The following is a 16,898-nucleotide window of genomic DNA, read 5'->3' on the forward strand; positions in this document are numbered from 1 at the left end:
ATGACCTAGCTACAGTGATCCATGCAATGGTCACCTCCAGATTGGACTACTGTAACTCACTCTATGCAGGGCTACCCTTGAAATTGACCTGGAAACTGCAACTGGTCCAGAATGAGGCAGCATGTGTCCTCATGGGAACCCCATTTAGGACACATATCCGACCTGTACTGTGCCAGCTGCACTGGCTCCCAGTTGAATTCTGGTCAAGTTCAAGGTGTTGGTGTTAACCTTTAAGGCCCTTAATAGACTGGGACCTTCATATCTTTGGGACTCTCTCCCCCTGTATGTTCCCCAGAAGGCATTACACTCTGTAGATAAACATCTGCTGGTGATCTCTGGCCCCAAGGATGTTTGCTTGGCCTCAAACAGGGCCAGAACCTTTTCGGCTCTGGCTCCAGCCTGGTGGAATGCTCTCCCGGTTGAGACCGGGCCCCTGCAGGACTTATTACAGTTCTGCTAGGCCTATGAGAGTGATTGAGGAGCTGGCAAACTATCCTGCTGGTCCCTTGCAAACTATCCAGCTGGTCCCTTGCCTGTTTTCCGTTGTTCTGCTCCACTTTTTAATGACATCTGTGGATTTTATTATTAATTATTTTAATTATTTATTGTATTTAATTGTGGTTATTATGATTTTATGATGTTGTGACCTGCCTTGAGCCCACGTGCGGGAAGGGTGGGATATAAATTGAACAAAATAAATAAACAAATAAATTTCAACCCATTAGTTCTGATCTGACCTTCTGTGGCAACAGAAAACACCTCTGCGCCATCCTCTAAATGACAGCCCTTCAAGTACTTGAAGATAGTTATCATATCACCTCTCAGTTGTCTCCTCTCCAGGCTAAACATACTGAGCTCTTTTCAACCTTTCTTTATAGGACTTGGTCTCTAGACCCCTCACCATCTTCATTGCCCCTCTTTGGACACGTTCCAGCTTGTCTATATCCTTCTGAAATTGTGGTGCCCCGACTTCCGGTTTGGGATCCATGGAGGTCTAACGCAGCTCTAAGTGCTGAGCTGACCGGACTGCCGTTTCAGCGGCCGGCGGGGCAAAAAGACCCCCGCGGCCAACTGTTCTCAGGCGGAGAACAGGCATAGAACGCTCAAGTACCTCAGGGCGCGTTGATCTCTGGCGAGGGGGGGTCCTACGCAACGGACTCTCTCCCGACTCTTGAGGTCCCACCCGAAGACAGGGCGGCTAAAATCTCTGCGGCAGTTCTGGAGCCAATACGGTTGGCATAGGACCTACATGCCCAAGCTTCAACAGGGGCAAGAAGAATTGATGGGAATCTGAGATTGAAACAGCGATTACAACCCATGAAAAGCGCTGGAGAAGGTAAAAATCACTATCTCTTGAAACGGGACAGATTACTTAAAGCAATGAAATTTTAAAGCAGATTTTAAAACTGCAACAGATTGACTAGAAGGAGGGGAAGATCCGGCAAGAACTATATTAGAAAAAGGACTACGTTAAACGGAGTTATTAAAGAAATTGGACTATTGTTTTACATACCTGTGGTTATAAGGAGATATCAGGCTGTGAGAAAGCTTTACCATCGCGAGAACTGCTGTGGGAATTCGGGAAACAGGAAGTACGTAACAGCGATAGAGTTGCTGGAGAGGAGCGGCCCTTGCTGGAAGAAGGGAATCGCCATTTTGGAAAGGGGAAGAAGCTGCGGCTTCAGCGGAAGAGGAAGTAAGCCATATTGGATTACAAAAACCATAGAGGAACCATAGAGAAAAGACGCCCGACATTTTGGACTCTTTAAATGACTTTTTTGCAGAATAGACCGGGACATTTAAAATAAAAGAACACTAAGCCAAGCGCCACGGAGTTAAGGAAGCGAGCGGACTCGTGGGAGCGAGGTAAAGCAAGCCCCACGATGTCGAAAAAAGAGTGGCAAACGGCTATAGAGAACTTGGATAAAAAACTTTCAGAAGCGATTAAAGAACTTAAGGATATGAAACCTGAGCTAGTGAAAGAGGTTAAAGAGACAGTAAAGAATGAACTGGCAGAAGTGAAGAAGGGAATGGAAACAATACAAAATGATTTGCAGGCGACACAGCAAAGAGTCAATGTAGTGGAAAAGGCGGTGGAGAACCTTGCAGACACGCAACGAACAGAGATGAGGGTGATGAGGGGAAGAATGGCAGTTGCGGAGAGCAAGCATATGGAGAAGCAGCTAAGGTTTCGCGGCTTGCTGGAGGTAGAAGGAAAGACGGCTCAAGAACAGATTACTGAGGTGTTAGCTGAATACCTGGGAAAGGAGGAGGAGGAAATTGTGGCTATTCTAGATGTGGTGTATCGAATAAATTCAAGAATTGCGACCCAAAGGAAATTACCAAGAGACGTGATTGTGCAATTTACGACTAGAAATACAAGAGAAATGATTGTGAGTAAACAATTTCAAGAACCATTGGAGGTTGGTGGCAAGACGGTTATTATTATGAAGGAGTTACCCAGATTGGTGTTGCTAGATCGGAAAAAATACAGAGCCCTAGTCCAGACTCTAAAGGACATGAAGATAAGATATAGATGGGAATTACCAGAAGGAGTGTCCTTTGAATTTGGAGGTGTGAAAAAGCGCATCAGATCTGAACTAGAAATGGAAAAGTTTATGAGGGACAATGAAAAGGACTTACCACCAACAAGCTCATGAATATGGAGTGTAAAGTGTTATCTTGGAATGTAAATGGACTTAACTCACCGAATAAGAGAAAAAGTATTTTCCACTGGCTATTAAAACAAAAATGTGATATTGTGTGCTTGCAAGAGACTCATATTAGAAAGCAGGATGTAAAATATCTTAAATTGAACAAATTGGGTAATGATTTTGTAGCGGCCTCAAAAAAGAAAAAAAGAGGAGTGGCATTGTATATAAAAGAGGAGCTACAGCCAAAATTAGTGATGAGAGATGTGGAAGCCAGATTTTTAGCAGTGGAATGTACATGGAACTTAAAGAGAGTGTTGGTGATTGGAATTCATGCACCCAATGGAGCAAAAGAAAGCTTCTTTGAGGATTTAAGGAAGCAATTAGATGAACTTTCTTATGACCAGATAATTCTTGCAGGAGACTTCAATGGAGTTACAAACTTGGAACAGGACAAAAAATCAGTGACTGCACAAAAGAAAAGAGGATTATTACCAAAGACTTTTTTTGTATTAATGCAACAGGAAACTTTGGAAGATGTATGGAGAAGACAGAATCCTAAAGGCAGACAATATACGTTTTATTCTGCGAGACATTCTACGTTATCACGAATTGATATGATCTGGGCCTCTAAAGACTTAGCGCTTTGGACTAAGGATGTAGAAATAATGCCCATGGTAGGCTCAGATCATAACCCAATTATGTGGAAGTTTGGAAAAAGAGTCAAAAGGAAAGGATGGAGAATAAATGAGGACTTGCTACAAGAGGGAGAAAATATGGAGATGCTGAGAAGGGAAACTAAGTTCTTCATACAACACAACGTTAATAGAGAAGTACCAACTAATAAGGTATGGGATACATATAAGGCAGTAATTAGAGGTATACTAATGGACTTAAATGGAAGAGCTAGGAGGAAAAGAGAGGAGAAGAGACAGGAGATTATGGAGAAAATAAAAGCCAAAGAAATACAATTAAAGAAAAGACCAGGGAAAAAGAAAATATACCAGGATATTAAAATCCTTCAAGAGCAGTTGACGGCAATCAATAATAAAGAACTGGAATGGAATCTTAAGAGAATGAACCAAAAGTCGTTTGAAGGTGCAAACAAACCTGGAAAATATTTGGCGTGGCAATTGAAGAAGAGAAAGGAGAAGAAGACAATAAATAAAATATGTGAGGACAATAAAGTATATCTGGAACAGACGGCTATTAGTAGAGCCTTTTATAAATTCTATGCTAAACTGTACAACAAAAAAGAAGTGAATAAAGATTCAATAGCGACGTATTTGGGGAAAATGAAGCTCCCAGTAATTTCGGAAAGATGGAGAGATAAATTGAATAGTGAAGTAATGGAGGAAGAGATTAGGAAGGCAATACAGTCAACAAATCTGGGAAAGGCGCCAGGACCTGATGGACTTACAGCCAAATTTTACAAGGTAATGGTCAACGAACTGGTGCCCTTCCTAAAAGAAGTTATTAATGGTATCCTGAGGGATCAAAGGATTCCTGACACTTGGAGTGAAGCCAATATATCATTGATCCCCAAAGAAGGACAAGATTTGACTAATGTTAAAAATTATAGACCTATTTCACTACTTAATAATGACTATAAAATTTTTGCGAAGATATTGGCGGAAAGAGTAAAGGGATGGCTATCCGAAGTCATTGAGGAGGAACAAGCTGGCTTTTTACCAAACAGACAAATCAAAGACAATTTAAGGACAGTTATAAACGCTATTGAATACTATGACAAGCGCTGTGACAAGGAAGTTGGTTTCTTCTTTGTGGATGCTGAAAAAGCATTCGACAATTTGAACTGGGACTTTATGTTTGCCACTATGGAACAGCTACAAATGGGAGAAAGATTCATAAGAGCAGTGAAAGAAATATACAGAGACCAGAGTGCAGCAATTGTGGTGAATGACGAGGTGACCAAGAAATTGACCATAGGCAAAGGTACAAGACAAGGTTGCCCGTTGTCTCCACTGTTGTTTATTCTGGTTTTGGAAATCTTGATGATACAGATTCGAGAAGACAATGCAATCCGTGGAATAAAGATAAAGGACTTTTCCTATAAGGTCAGAGCATTTGCGGACGACATAATGTTAATTGTGGAAGATCCAATTGAGAATATGCCAAAGGTAATAGAGAAAATTAAGGAATTTGGGGATTTGGCAGGATTTTATGTAAACAAAAAGAAGTCCAAGATATTGTGTAAAAACATGACTAAACAAAAACAACAGTTATTAACGGAAATAACAGACTGTGAAGTAACAACTAAGGTGAAATATTTGGGAATTGAACTGACTGCAAAGAATATAGATCTATTCAAGAATAATTATGAGAAATTATGGACTCAGATAGAGCAAGACCTGATTAAATAGAATAGATTAAATTTGTCATGGCTGGGAAGAATCGCAGTAGTTAAGATGAATGTGTTACCAAGAGTAATGTTTTTGTTACAGACAATACCAATTATTCGAGACTCTAAGCAGTTTGAAAAATGGCAGAGGAAAATATCGGATTTCGTTTGGGCAGGCAAGAAGCCTCGAGTGAAAATGAAAGTATTACAGGATGCAAAAGAAAGAGGGGGAATGCAACTGCCCAACCTAAGACTTTATTATGATGCAGTCTGCTTGGTGTGGCTGAAAGACTGGATGACGTTGAAAAACCATAAATTACTGGCCTTAGAGGGATACAAAAAAATATTTGGATGGCATGCATACCTGTGGTATGATAAAGTAAAAGCAGACTCTATGTTCTTACATCATTATATTAGGAGAAGCCTCTTCACAATTTGGAAGAAGTACAGAGATTACCTACAAGAAGGAATTCCCTCCTGGGTGGTTCCTTACGAAGTAATAGATCCGAGAACTGTCGATAGTGAACAACAGTGTTTAACGTATAAGGAGATAACACGAATAGAATCTTCTAAATTAAGAATAAAGACTCAAGACGAGCTGTCTCCAAGTTACGACTGGTTTCAATATAGACAGATTAGAGATCTTTATAACTCGGACTGTGTGAAGGGAGGGATAAGAATGGAGAATTCGGAATTAGAGGAGGTAATTCTACAAGAGGACAAAAAGGAAACCTCTAAGGTTTATAAAGTGTTGTTAAAGTGGTATACTGAAGATGAGATAGTTAAAGTGCAAATGGTGAAGTGGGCTATAAACTTTAATAAGGAAATAACAATGGAGGCGTGGGAATACTTGTGGAAAAATACGTTGAAGATCACGACATGCACCAATATCAAAGAGAATGTCTACAAAATGATTTATCGTTGGTATATGACACCAAAGAAAATTGCGCTAGGGAATTTGAACACGTCTAATAAATGCTGGAAATGTAAAAAGCATGAGGGATCTTTGTATCATATGTGGTGGACTTGTGAGGTAGCTAGGCAGTACTGGGGGGAAATAATAAGAGTAATAAGTGAGATTTTACAATTTCAAATTAATAAGAACCCAGAACTCCTGCTACTGAACTTGGGAATGGAGGACATTCCAGCACAATACAGGACATTGCTATTTTATATGACAGCAGCGGCTAGACTTTTGTACGCGCAAAAGTGGAAAGTGCAAGAAGTGCCAACTATCGAGGACTGGATTTATAAATTGCTGTACATGGCGGAAATGGACAAAATGACAAGGAAACTGAGAGACCTTGATCCAGGACAGTTTAACACGGACTGGGAGAAGCTGAAACAATATTTAGTGAAAAAATGGGAGGTGGGAGGAGAACTGTGGCAGTTTGAAAATTACTGAAATACAATAAAAGTAGAGGGAGGTGACTTTACCGGGGGGCGGAGAGTTAAATGAGAATTTCTAAGCAACTATTTTATTTGACTATTATATATAGTATTAAGTATTACAGGTGTTATTATAAGAATTATAATGATAGAAATTAACTAATTATAAGGTTAGAAACTAATTAATTTCATTTCTGGCAATAATTGTATAATGGAGATATTTTATAATTGCAATGAAGAAACTTAAGCAAGGTGGGAAAAATACATAGTAATGTACAGACTATATGTTAAATTGATTGACTTAGGTTGGAGGTATATATGGGTCAAATTGGTTGACTATTTTTGGTGGATAGCTGCATAATGGAGGAATTATATAATTAAAACAGTACGAAGATAAGATACGCAGAAAAAGTAATATATAGAGTATAAGTTAAATTGGTTGACTTATATTGAATGTATTGTTTATAGAAGTATCTAAAATTATGCTAAATGAGGGATAAATTGTTTGTCCCATATTGAAGATGAGATTATAAGATAGAGTATAGAGTACCAAAATTAGTTAAATGACTATTATTAAAAGAATATATGCCAAGAATGTATTATTTAGTTATGCATTATTTAGTTGTTAAAGTAAGTAGGAAGACAGAGGAAGCACTGTGTTATATAGATAATCTTAGAAGAAAGTGAAAGTTAATGTTTGATAGAATAAATTTGAAATGAGTAAGGGAAAAGGGACAAGGGGTTGGAAAACTGTTGGAAGTCAACAAAAGGGGGGGAAAGGGAGGGGGTTAGAACTGGAAAAATTAAAGGAAATTGACTGTAATGTACAATTTAATGATCTCTAATCCAATATTTTTTTTTTTTTAAAAATGAAATTGTGGTGCCCCAAACTGAACACAATACTCTGAGGCCTAACCAGAGCAGAGTGATACCATTACTTCACGTGATCCAGACACTACTGTTGATACAGCCCAAAATCACATTTGCCCTTTTTAGCTACCACATCACACTGCTCACTCATGTTCAGTGTATTGTCTACTAAGACCCCTAGATCCTTTTTGCACATACTACTGCCAAGACAAGTCTTCCACATTTGATTTTTCCTATCTAAATGCAGAACATTTCATTTATCTCTGTTGAAATTCATTTGTTTTAGCCCAGTTTTCCAGCCTGTCATCCTGTATTCTGACTCTGTCTTCGATCATATTTGCTACCCCTCCCAATTTGGTATCATTTGCAAATTTAGTAAGTATTCTATTTCTTCATCCAAATCACCTATAAAAATGTTGAACAGAACAGGTCCCAGGTCACCATGTAAAATGAAAGTCTAACATAAATATATAACCAAAAACAACCACCAAACCTTTCTTGTAATGAACTTTTCTCCCATCTTTCCTTTCAGAACAGTATATTCTGCCTCCTGTGAAATAATTGGTGACGGGGGGTTGTCATATGTTTAAATAAGTATGTGTACTGTAATTACATACAAATTCTTTAACAAGCTCCATCCTTGTATGACAATGCCATTTGAAATGTTCCACTGTTGTACAACCTGAATTCTTCTGCTACAACTGTACATTCCATTCAAGCTATGTAAAGGCTGACCAGCCACAAATGCAAAAAGCAAGTAGAAGGATCCATGTGCTTTCAGTATGCCAACATCATTCTGGGCATCACAGGTATGAATCTTGATCAAAATACAAGCACAAAAATAACCAAACACAGAAATAATAATTTCCATAACTTTTTAACTTTGAAGCATACAGGTTACCATGAGTGACCTGGAGGAAATATGGAGGAAGGGGAGAACTTTTAAATCATGCCCGTGTTGTCCACAATTACACTTCTGCCGTTTTTCCATGCTTCACCCTTACCCATGACTCAGAGGCCTGACTAAGACATAACAAGCAAACCATGGCTTGCCACTGTGTGAATATAAATGAGTGAGCCAGAGAGCCATGGACTCTCTCCTCAACATCTCCCATCCCTCCTCCTCTCATACACAGTAAGATAATTAGCTGTTTCTGAAATTGTGGCAAACCACAGTTTTCCACAGCATCCAACCAGCAAATTGTGGCTTGCACTTGCACAGCAAACCAGAATTCAAACGGGTAAATTTGTTAGTAATCTTTGCTTCCAGAGCAGGCACATACCACAGTTTACCATGTTGGATGTAGGAGCAAACTACAGTTTGCTACAAACTCAGAAATAATTATCTTGCCATGAGTGATGGGGCCACAGATTTCTCAAGCTCATTCATATAACAGCAAACTAGTGCCATTTTATTTGAACTAGGGTTGCTAGGTATCCTTACCCTCCTGGCAGGAGGGAGGAGTCGACTTGGCACTTACCTTAGTGTCCTCTTCGTGTGTGTGACAATGTCACTTCTGGAAGTGATGTCATTGTGCCCAATGGGCATGCTTCTACCCTTCACAGGGATCAACTGGAGCCCCTATGAAGTGTGAGAGCATGCCCGCTGCCGGACATTACTGACTCTGGAGGTATTTTGCCTCCTGGGTGCATTCCACTGGGAGGTGATCCCCATACCCCTACTGGGGGACCTGACAGCCCTAATTTGAACTCAGCCTTGGCAATGCAGGAAATTGCAGTTTCAGCAGAACACAACTATAATGGCCTTGCTTTTCCAACAACACTTGTCCCTCTGGCTTTCCCCTTCACCATTACACATGCCTATCACTTGGCATATCTACCAAAAGAAAACAATTTAAGCAGATTTTTAAAAAGTAAATCAACTTTCTTAAAAATAGTTAGAACAGAAACATCACAGCTTTTGATACAACACTAAAATCCTTCATTATTTGCTGCTGTTAGCACATAAACCCAATAAAGCATTAACATTTAGAACAGAATAGCATTGTGCCAGCACTGTCAAAGTTCTGAAATAAGCAGAATATGAACCTATAAAAAGGCAATCACTGCATGTAATAGAAAAGGATATGGTGCCTAAATGGATCACAAAAGCAGCAAACCCAGGCCACCCTCAGACAAGGTAGAGTTAGTTATCTACTGAGAGAGAGAGAGAGGGAGAGAGAGAGAGAGAGGGAGAGAGGGAGAGAGGGAGAGAGAGGGGGGAGGGGGAGGGAGAGGGAGAGAGGGGGGGGAGGGGGAGGGGGAGGGAGAGAGAGAGGGAGGGAGGGAGGGAGGGAGGGAGGGAGAGGGAGAGAGGGGGAGGGGGAGGGAGGGAGGGAGAGATATGACACCCCAAATTAACCAAAAGAAAAGCCTTCATCCCAGCCCCTTGAATAGTTCACTTTAGAGCTAGATACAGAATGTAAGTTGATTTTTAGGGTTCTTTAGTGAGTCTGCGGCTATTATATTTTCTTGTTTTAGTTGAAGATTATTTCAAATTACATTGCTTTTCATGATCTTACTCCATCTTGAATAAGAAAAAGATGGAATACAAACATCAAAATTAAACAAAGCAACCAGTATGATGAGACCTGTATAACATCCAGGAGCATAGGATGCTGAAAGCAGCAGCACTTCTATTAAAGAAATGGGGAGATGCAAAATTAGCCTGCTGAGATCCCTCAGAGTTTATAGGACCATAGAGGGAGAGATCTTGCAAATGGCAGAGGAAGATATCCTTTTTCCATGATTAGTCACAGGGTCCCACCATGTTCTGTTAATTTTTTTCACAAGAAAACGGAAGCTACCTAAAGTATCTTTCTTTCCTGTGTTTCAATCTCACCTCTCTCATTACTTCTCCTTCCAACTCATACGAGCTTCCTCTTACTCTTACAACTAGATATTCAAAACAAGATCAAATTTAAATGAAAGTAAACTCTCCCAGCAATATGAAATGCTACATTCCACAGATACACAAACAACAGATACATTAAAAATCATACAAAATGTAATAGTGAAAGGTAAATAAAACACCAGTAAACAAAAACAGGACCATCATATTTTTAAAAATTCTAGCTATTTAATACCATACCTAATTTCGGAGGTGTAACAATTAAAACAAATTTTGAAACTTTCATCACTTTAAACCAATTTTCTTCAGTTAAAAATGAACCGATTAACAAACTTTTGATACAGTAGGATGTATACCAGACTACCTAAATGTGATGTTTAATCATGTAGAACTCTTCAGTTGAGAATTCCATTTTGAACCAGAATGATGGGATGTGATATGTTTGATCCTTCAAAGGAGCAAAGCTAGGGGGGCGGGTTTTGAAAAGAACAGCTACAAACAAGCCGCTTTTGCCTTTTACCTCTTTTCTTCTTTTGCTCTCTGTTGCTCTTCCTGTCTCAGAACCTGAACCATTATGGATTCAAACACGCCTGTGGTCAAGCCTGCTAAAGTGCGTGGTGTAGAACGACGCCTTGTTGAAGCACAAGCTGTTCCCTTCTCATCTTCCAGCCCATAGAACCCTTTAGATGTTACTGCTATTGCTGTCTTCTCTCTCAAATGCCTTGAAAGAAAAATCAAATCAATGCACAAGTATATTTTTCCTCACCATCAGTAAATGTCCAGCTATTTTTTTAACTTATTAAAAGGTGAAGTGAAATTAATAAGATTATTTTTCAACTGGTACTGGTGCATGGACTAGGACTGTCCAATTCGTCAAAGCAGAACATGTTCTTCATCTTTTAAAATATTTGGGCTTTATGCTGTAAACTGTCACTTGGAAAAGATGCTTGTCTTTACCATAGGCATAACTTCCGCCTTAACAGGCAACTTCGCTTTCTAAAGCTGGTTTCTATTTATGTCTTTTGCATAGTAAGAAACTAAATTTACACTTTTAAAAATACATTATGAAACACAAGGAGCATTGTAATCTCAATGTGATGAAAAAATATTTTTTCAACTTTTATTAGCAGTTACCAAGACCTCAACCGAGAAGAAGCCTAAGTAAGTAACTGCACTTGATCATATTAATCCATTAACTCTGTTTCTCCCTGCCCTCTTTTCACTCCTCCTCATCTCCAGCCTATTGAAATTTAGAGTGCAAATTCCTTTTACGATACTCAGTAAACACAATGTACAATAGGCTTAAAACCATGATTGCCTCCTTTCCCCCCCCCACAGAACATTAACTGTAAGCTTCATTGTATTTTGCTCCAGCTATGTGACTTATGAATTATATATTGTTATGAATACTATATTTTGCTTTAACTATGTGACCTAATTTTATTAATTATTTAAAGTAAACAACCTCTTATTTGGTTATCAACAGCTTCCTCATACTGAGTCAGACCACTGATCAGACTTTATTCCAGTACCTCTTATTCTGTGCTGGTAGTGGATTCCTAAAGTCTCCAACAGTGATAAACTTATCTCTCAGCCAGGTCTTAACAGGGTCATTTTTAATCCATTATAGGTACCAATATCTTGCATATCCCACCCTTTGCACGTGTTATTCACTTTAGCTGTGAGCATTGTATCTGCTTATTTCAATTCATCCTGCACTAGGTTTTATGTTTAGACTATCTAACAATGGTGACCAGCAGAAGAGGAGTGCATGAGCAAAGTGGGACGAACACTTTGCTCTCATTTGTAGCCAACCGAAATGCTAAAATAGCCCCTGAAGCATCACAGTCTGTCAACAAGGCAGCAGGGAAGGAGGGGGAAATTTGCCTTAGGGTTACTTCTTTCTAGATTGTAAACCATCTAGGCACATGAAGATGCCTTATACTGAATCAGACTATTGTGTCATAACTGGAGATGCTGGGGATTGAACTTGGGACCTTATGTATGAGAAACAGATCCTGTGAGCCACAGTTACTCCCCTGAATCATTTTCCAAAAAGATTACTCAATTTTTTTCTCTCTTTAGATTACAGTAAACGTTCCCAGTGTCATTTTAGTTGTTGACTTTATAAATTATTATTATATTTATTTAATGTTCAGGGCTTTTTTTCTGGGAAAAGAGGTGGGGGAACTCTCACTCGGGGCAACTCCTGGAAGGAGGTGGTGCCCCTGTGCGTGTGCGCTCCCGGGACTGCGCGATGACGTTATTTCCAGGGACTTGTATCATCGCCCACGGTGTGATAGAAAGAAGGAAAGAGAAAGGAAGGTAAGAAAAGAAGACATGGAAAGAAGGAATGAGAGAGAGAGAGAGAGAGAGAGAGAGAGAGAGAGAGAGAGAAAGAAAGAAAGAAAGAAAGAAAGAAAGAAAGAAAGAAAGAAAGAAAGAAAGAAAGAAAGAAAGAAAGAAAGAGGGAGGGAGGGAGGGAGGGAGGGAGGGAGGCTTCAGCTGGGAAGGGGGAATTCCCCTCCTCTCAGATGAAGTTTAAAGCCCCTTTGGGGCTTCCCTGGCTTCAGCTGCCCTGCGGGGAAGTCTTGGGCTGCAGCCTTCCCGCTAAAAGACCTGAATGTTATTATTAATTATACAAAAATGTATCACATACCTAGTTTTTTATCTGAGGACCCCAAATTCATGTATCATAATTTTAGTAGAGATGAAAAGGCCTGGGGAAAAACCTACAGAATTCAGGGAAAGGATTTCCCCTTTTTTTTAATGACTGGCATACTACAACAGTTAGTATGTCAGATTAGGATATGGGAAATTCAAGTCTAAACACCCATTCTGCCTCAGGAGCTTGCTGCGTGACCTCAGGCCAGTCACACACTCTTAGCCTAACCTACTTCACATGGTTGATGTGCGAATAAAATGGAGAAGTGAATGATATAAGCTGCTTTAGGTTCCTATTGGGGAGAAAGGTGGAGCATAAAATAAATATTTTCCCAATGGGAAAAGTAAAAACAAGCCTTATGAACTAGTTCATATTTTTCAAAATGAGATGATGATTAAGGAAAGTTTTTAAATATTGTTTCAGCAGTTCTTTATTCCCTCAAAATGGATAGTTGTGTTGGGTTGAAAATCAGTACGCTGCTGGTTCAAATCCCACTACTGCTATGAGCTCAGCGGGGAGCCTTGGGTAAGCCACTTCTCTCAGCCACAGCTCCCCAGCTGTATTGTACAGATAATAATAACAATGACTTTGTTCACTGCTCTGAGTGGGGCATTAATCTGTCTAGAAGATTGGTATATAACAGTGAATTGTAATCCCATGAATCCTAAAGTATGATCAAAAGAAGAGAACTCCCCCCTCCCTAAAAAAAAACCCTAGGAAAGTTTGAGTATCAAACTCAAACTTCCTGTTTGAGTTCATCCCTTTCTTAAAACATTTTACTTTATATATGCCATGTCCCATAAACAGTAGAAACAATCCCTTCTCTCCCATTTAGGAGGCCACCCAATTCACTATTTAAATTTTTTTGGCTTTGCATTTGTCTTTTTTGTGTCGCTCCCTCCATGTTTGTTATGTTTTGTTAATGTATAGTTATGTGTATTTGTTGTGTAATTTAGTAATATAAAATTCAAAGAACAATGTAACTGAAAAATAGTATGATAAAAGTGTCAATAGTTTGTATCTGAACACGTAGTCAACTGCTTTTTCAAAAGGAACTGCTGCCTTAATTTTGTATGATTTATATTTATGTATTTACTAATTATTCAAATGTGGGTATTTTGTTATAATTTTTGTTTTAAATAAAAATGAAACAGAATTATTAGATCTCACCACTGATTTTTGAATGCTGTGATTTTTGATATCAGATTTATGTCCATTCATTATTTTGTGAAGGAACTGACCTGTTTGTCCAATATAGACAGTTGGGGGGTATTGCTGACACTTGATGGCTATTTAATGGAATATGAAACAGTGAATGAGCCTGAGATGGTACAGCTGGTGTTAAGTCCGCTGATTGTGTTGTTGGAGTGAATACAGGGACAGGGGCCCTAGGCCCAGAATTCATGACCATGTTGAGATGCCTGTGAGTGAGCAGTATCACCGTCTAGCATATGTTGCAGGTCATTAAAGATAGATTGAACTGGTTTGAGCTATAAGATTCATTGATGACATTTTTATCACCTGGACACTTGGGAATGAAGCACTGGAGAAATTCTGCCAGACTTTCAGCAATTTCCATCCCACCATCAACCTGACCATGAATCAACCCACACAAGAAGTACAAATACATCATGGAAGCATAAATACCACCTTATACCGAAAACCAACTGATCACCAAATATATCTACATGTCTCCAGTCATTATCCCAAACACATCAAACAATCCATTATCTACAGCCGAGCTCTATGCTACAGCTGCATATGTTCCAGTCCTTCTGACAGAGATTCTCACCTGTGTGATCTACAACAGACACTTCTGGTATTACAATGCCAACCAGCTGTAGTAATAAAACAGCAGAGAACAATGGATCCCTAGGATTAAATAGAGACATAAGATTTTTCTCACGTTATAGATGCTAATTTTCTGCACTTCACACCCATGCTCTATCAAGTGAATTACGACATGTATTATAGCTAGTTTCCTGACACACTCATTTACAATACCCTCCCACCCTCTGCCTGGATTATAAAAACTCCTTCCTGTTTCTAGTCCTTGAATCTGACAAAGGAAGTTTTGACTCTTGAAAGCTCATACCTTGGAAATCTAGTTGGTCTTTAAGATGCTATTGGACCTGGATCTTACTTTTCTCATTAGTAAGTACTGATGAGAGAACTGTTTTCAACATAAGTACAAGAGGCAGAATAGACTTTTCAACTACTGTTGGCAAATTTAAATGTTAAATACATAGCCAATTAGGCTAATAAAATGAGGTAAGCCAACTAGGTATGCATGGTCAACAAACGAACTAATTCAAACCTTGACAATCTGAGTTGGGAAAAATAATTTAGTCTGTGTACCCACAGAACTGTTTAATACAGTCTTGCAGCCCAAACTGACTAGCAGATTCAAATCACTGCTGCACAAATCAGTGTAAAGCAAAGAGAGTCACAGAATATTTAGCAGCAAGACTCACTTTTGCAAAAGCAAATCCCAACGTTTGGCAGTTTGGGTTGGATTCAGCAATCTGTCAGCACAAAGAGTACATATTTCTGTCACACTCTATTCCCACCCACCTCAAGGAAAGTAAGTTTAAGTAGGAGGTAGAAACAGTTGCTTTGATGTTCCTGGACGCAGAAAAAGCATTTGATAATTTGAACTGGGTTTTTACATTTAAAGTGTTATAAAGCATGCATTTTGGGGAGAATTTTATAAAATCGATCTATAACTTATAATCAGTAAAATAATTGTTAATAGTGATTTGACAAAACAATGTGAAATTCAAAAAGGAACAAGAGAGGAATGCCCTTTGTCTCCCCTTTTGTTTATTTTGGTTCTTGATGTTTTGAATAAAGATACAAGACAAGAAGAAAAGATTGGAGTGAAGATAAGAAAGAAAATTATAAACTGAGAGTTTTTGTGGATAATTTACTTATAACTTTAGAAGGGTTTTAAAATTAAAGATTTTAACAAAAAATATGAAATCACAAGAACAAGCTGTCCTGATGGAAAAACTGGTTTTAAGATAGAAGAGAAAGTAAAATATTTGGTTAGTATGTGAATAGTATGTTGTTTCATAATAATTATGACAAGACATGGAAATAAATTAAGAAAGATTTATTAAGAAAATATCTGTAATTAAGATGAATGTCCTAACAAAAATGTTATTTCTGTTTCGGTCAATACCAATATTGACATCTGATACACCATTTAAAAAATGGTAGAAGGATATATCTAAATTTGTGTAGCATGGGAGGAAACCATGTGTTAAATTTAAAATATTACAAGATCAAATGAAAGAGGGGGCCTAGTTCAACTCAGTTTGAATATATATTTTGATGTTTGTTGTTTGGTCTGGTTGAAAGAATAGTTATTATTGAGAGATAAAAGGCTATTAGAAGACCATGATTTAAAATCTGGATGGCATGCATATTTGTGGTATGATAAAGTTAATGTAGATTTTAAAAATCATTATATTAGACGTGCCATTTTGAGAGTACGGAACAAATAAAAATTCAGGTTGTACCCAAAAACACCACTTTGGATTTCTCCCTAAGAGGGTTTCTTTAGACGAGCAATGATATTTAAACGTAAGTAGTTAACGTATGTAAGCCTTTATACAAGGTGACTGCAAAATGAAATCAAGAGAAGATTTGAATACACAAGGATATACATGTCAATGATTTTTTTATACACAATTAATGTAGCAATTTAAAGCTGATAAAAGGATGTATGGATTTGATCAAACTATGATGATATTTGAAATGGAATTATGTACTAATGATGAACATGTTATTGCTAAAATGTATAAACTTTTGTTGAGATTGGAAACAGAAGAATAACAGGTGAGAGTATGTACAATAAAATGGGCAAAGAACTTTGGATATAATATACAACTTGAACAATAAGAGAATATGTCATTGAAGGGCCTTAAATTTACATTAAATTTGGTTTTGAAAAAAAACTTGTATGAAATGATGTATAGATGGTATATGTCACCAGAGAAATTAACAAAAATGTGTAAGAATGTTTCAAATAGATGGTGGAAAAGCGAACAACAGGAGGGGACATTTTATCATTTAGGGTGGACATGCAACAAACCTAAGAAGTTT

The 16,898-nt window shown here is 38.3% G+C and overlaps 1 protein-coding gene across 1 annotated transcript in view; it reads right to left on the reverse strand.

Annotated features, from left to right (window-relative positions):
• Positions 1-16,898, reverse strand: part of KIAA2026 (KIAA2026 ortholog) — a 60,960-nt gene that overhangs the window by 32,504 nt on the left and 11,558 nt on the right. Inside the window, exon 2 of the mRNA XM_054987271.1 lies at positions 10,644-10,844. Within this exon, the coding sequence (XP_054843246.1) occupies positions 10,644-10,844 (201 nt within the window). The remainder of the gene's footprint in view (positions 1-10,643; positions 10,845-16,898) is intronic.

This window comes from Eublepharis macularius, chromosome 8 (assembly GCF_028583425.1).
Source record: "Eublepharis macularius isolate TG4126 chromosome 8, MPM_Emac_v1.0, whole genome shotgun sequence".
Taxonomy (NCBI): Eukaryota; Metazoa; Chordata; class Lepidosauria; order Squamata; family Eublepharidae; genus Eublepharis; species Eublepharis macularius.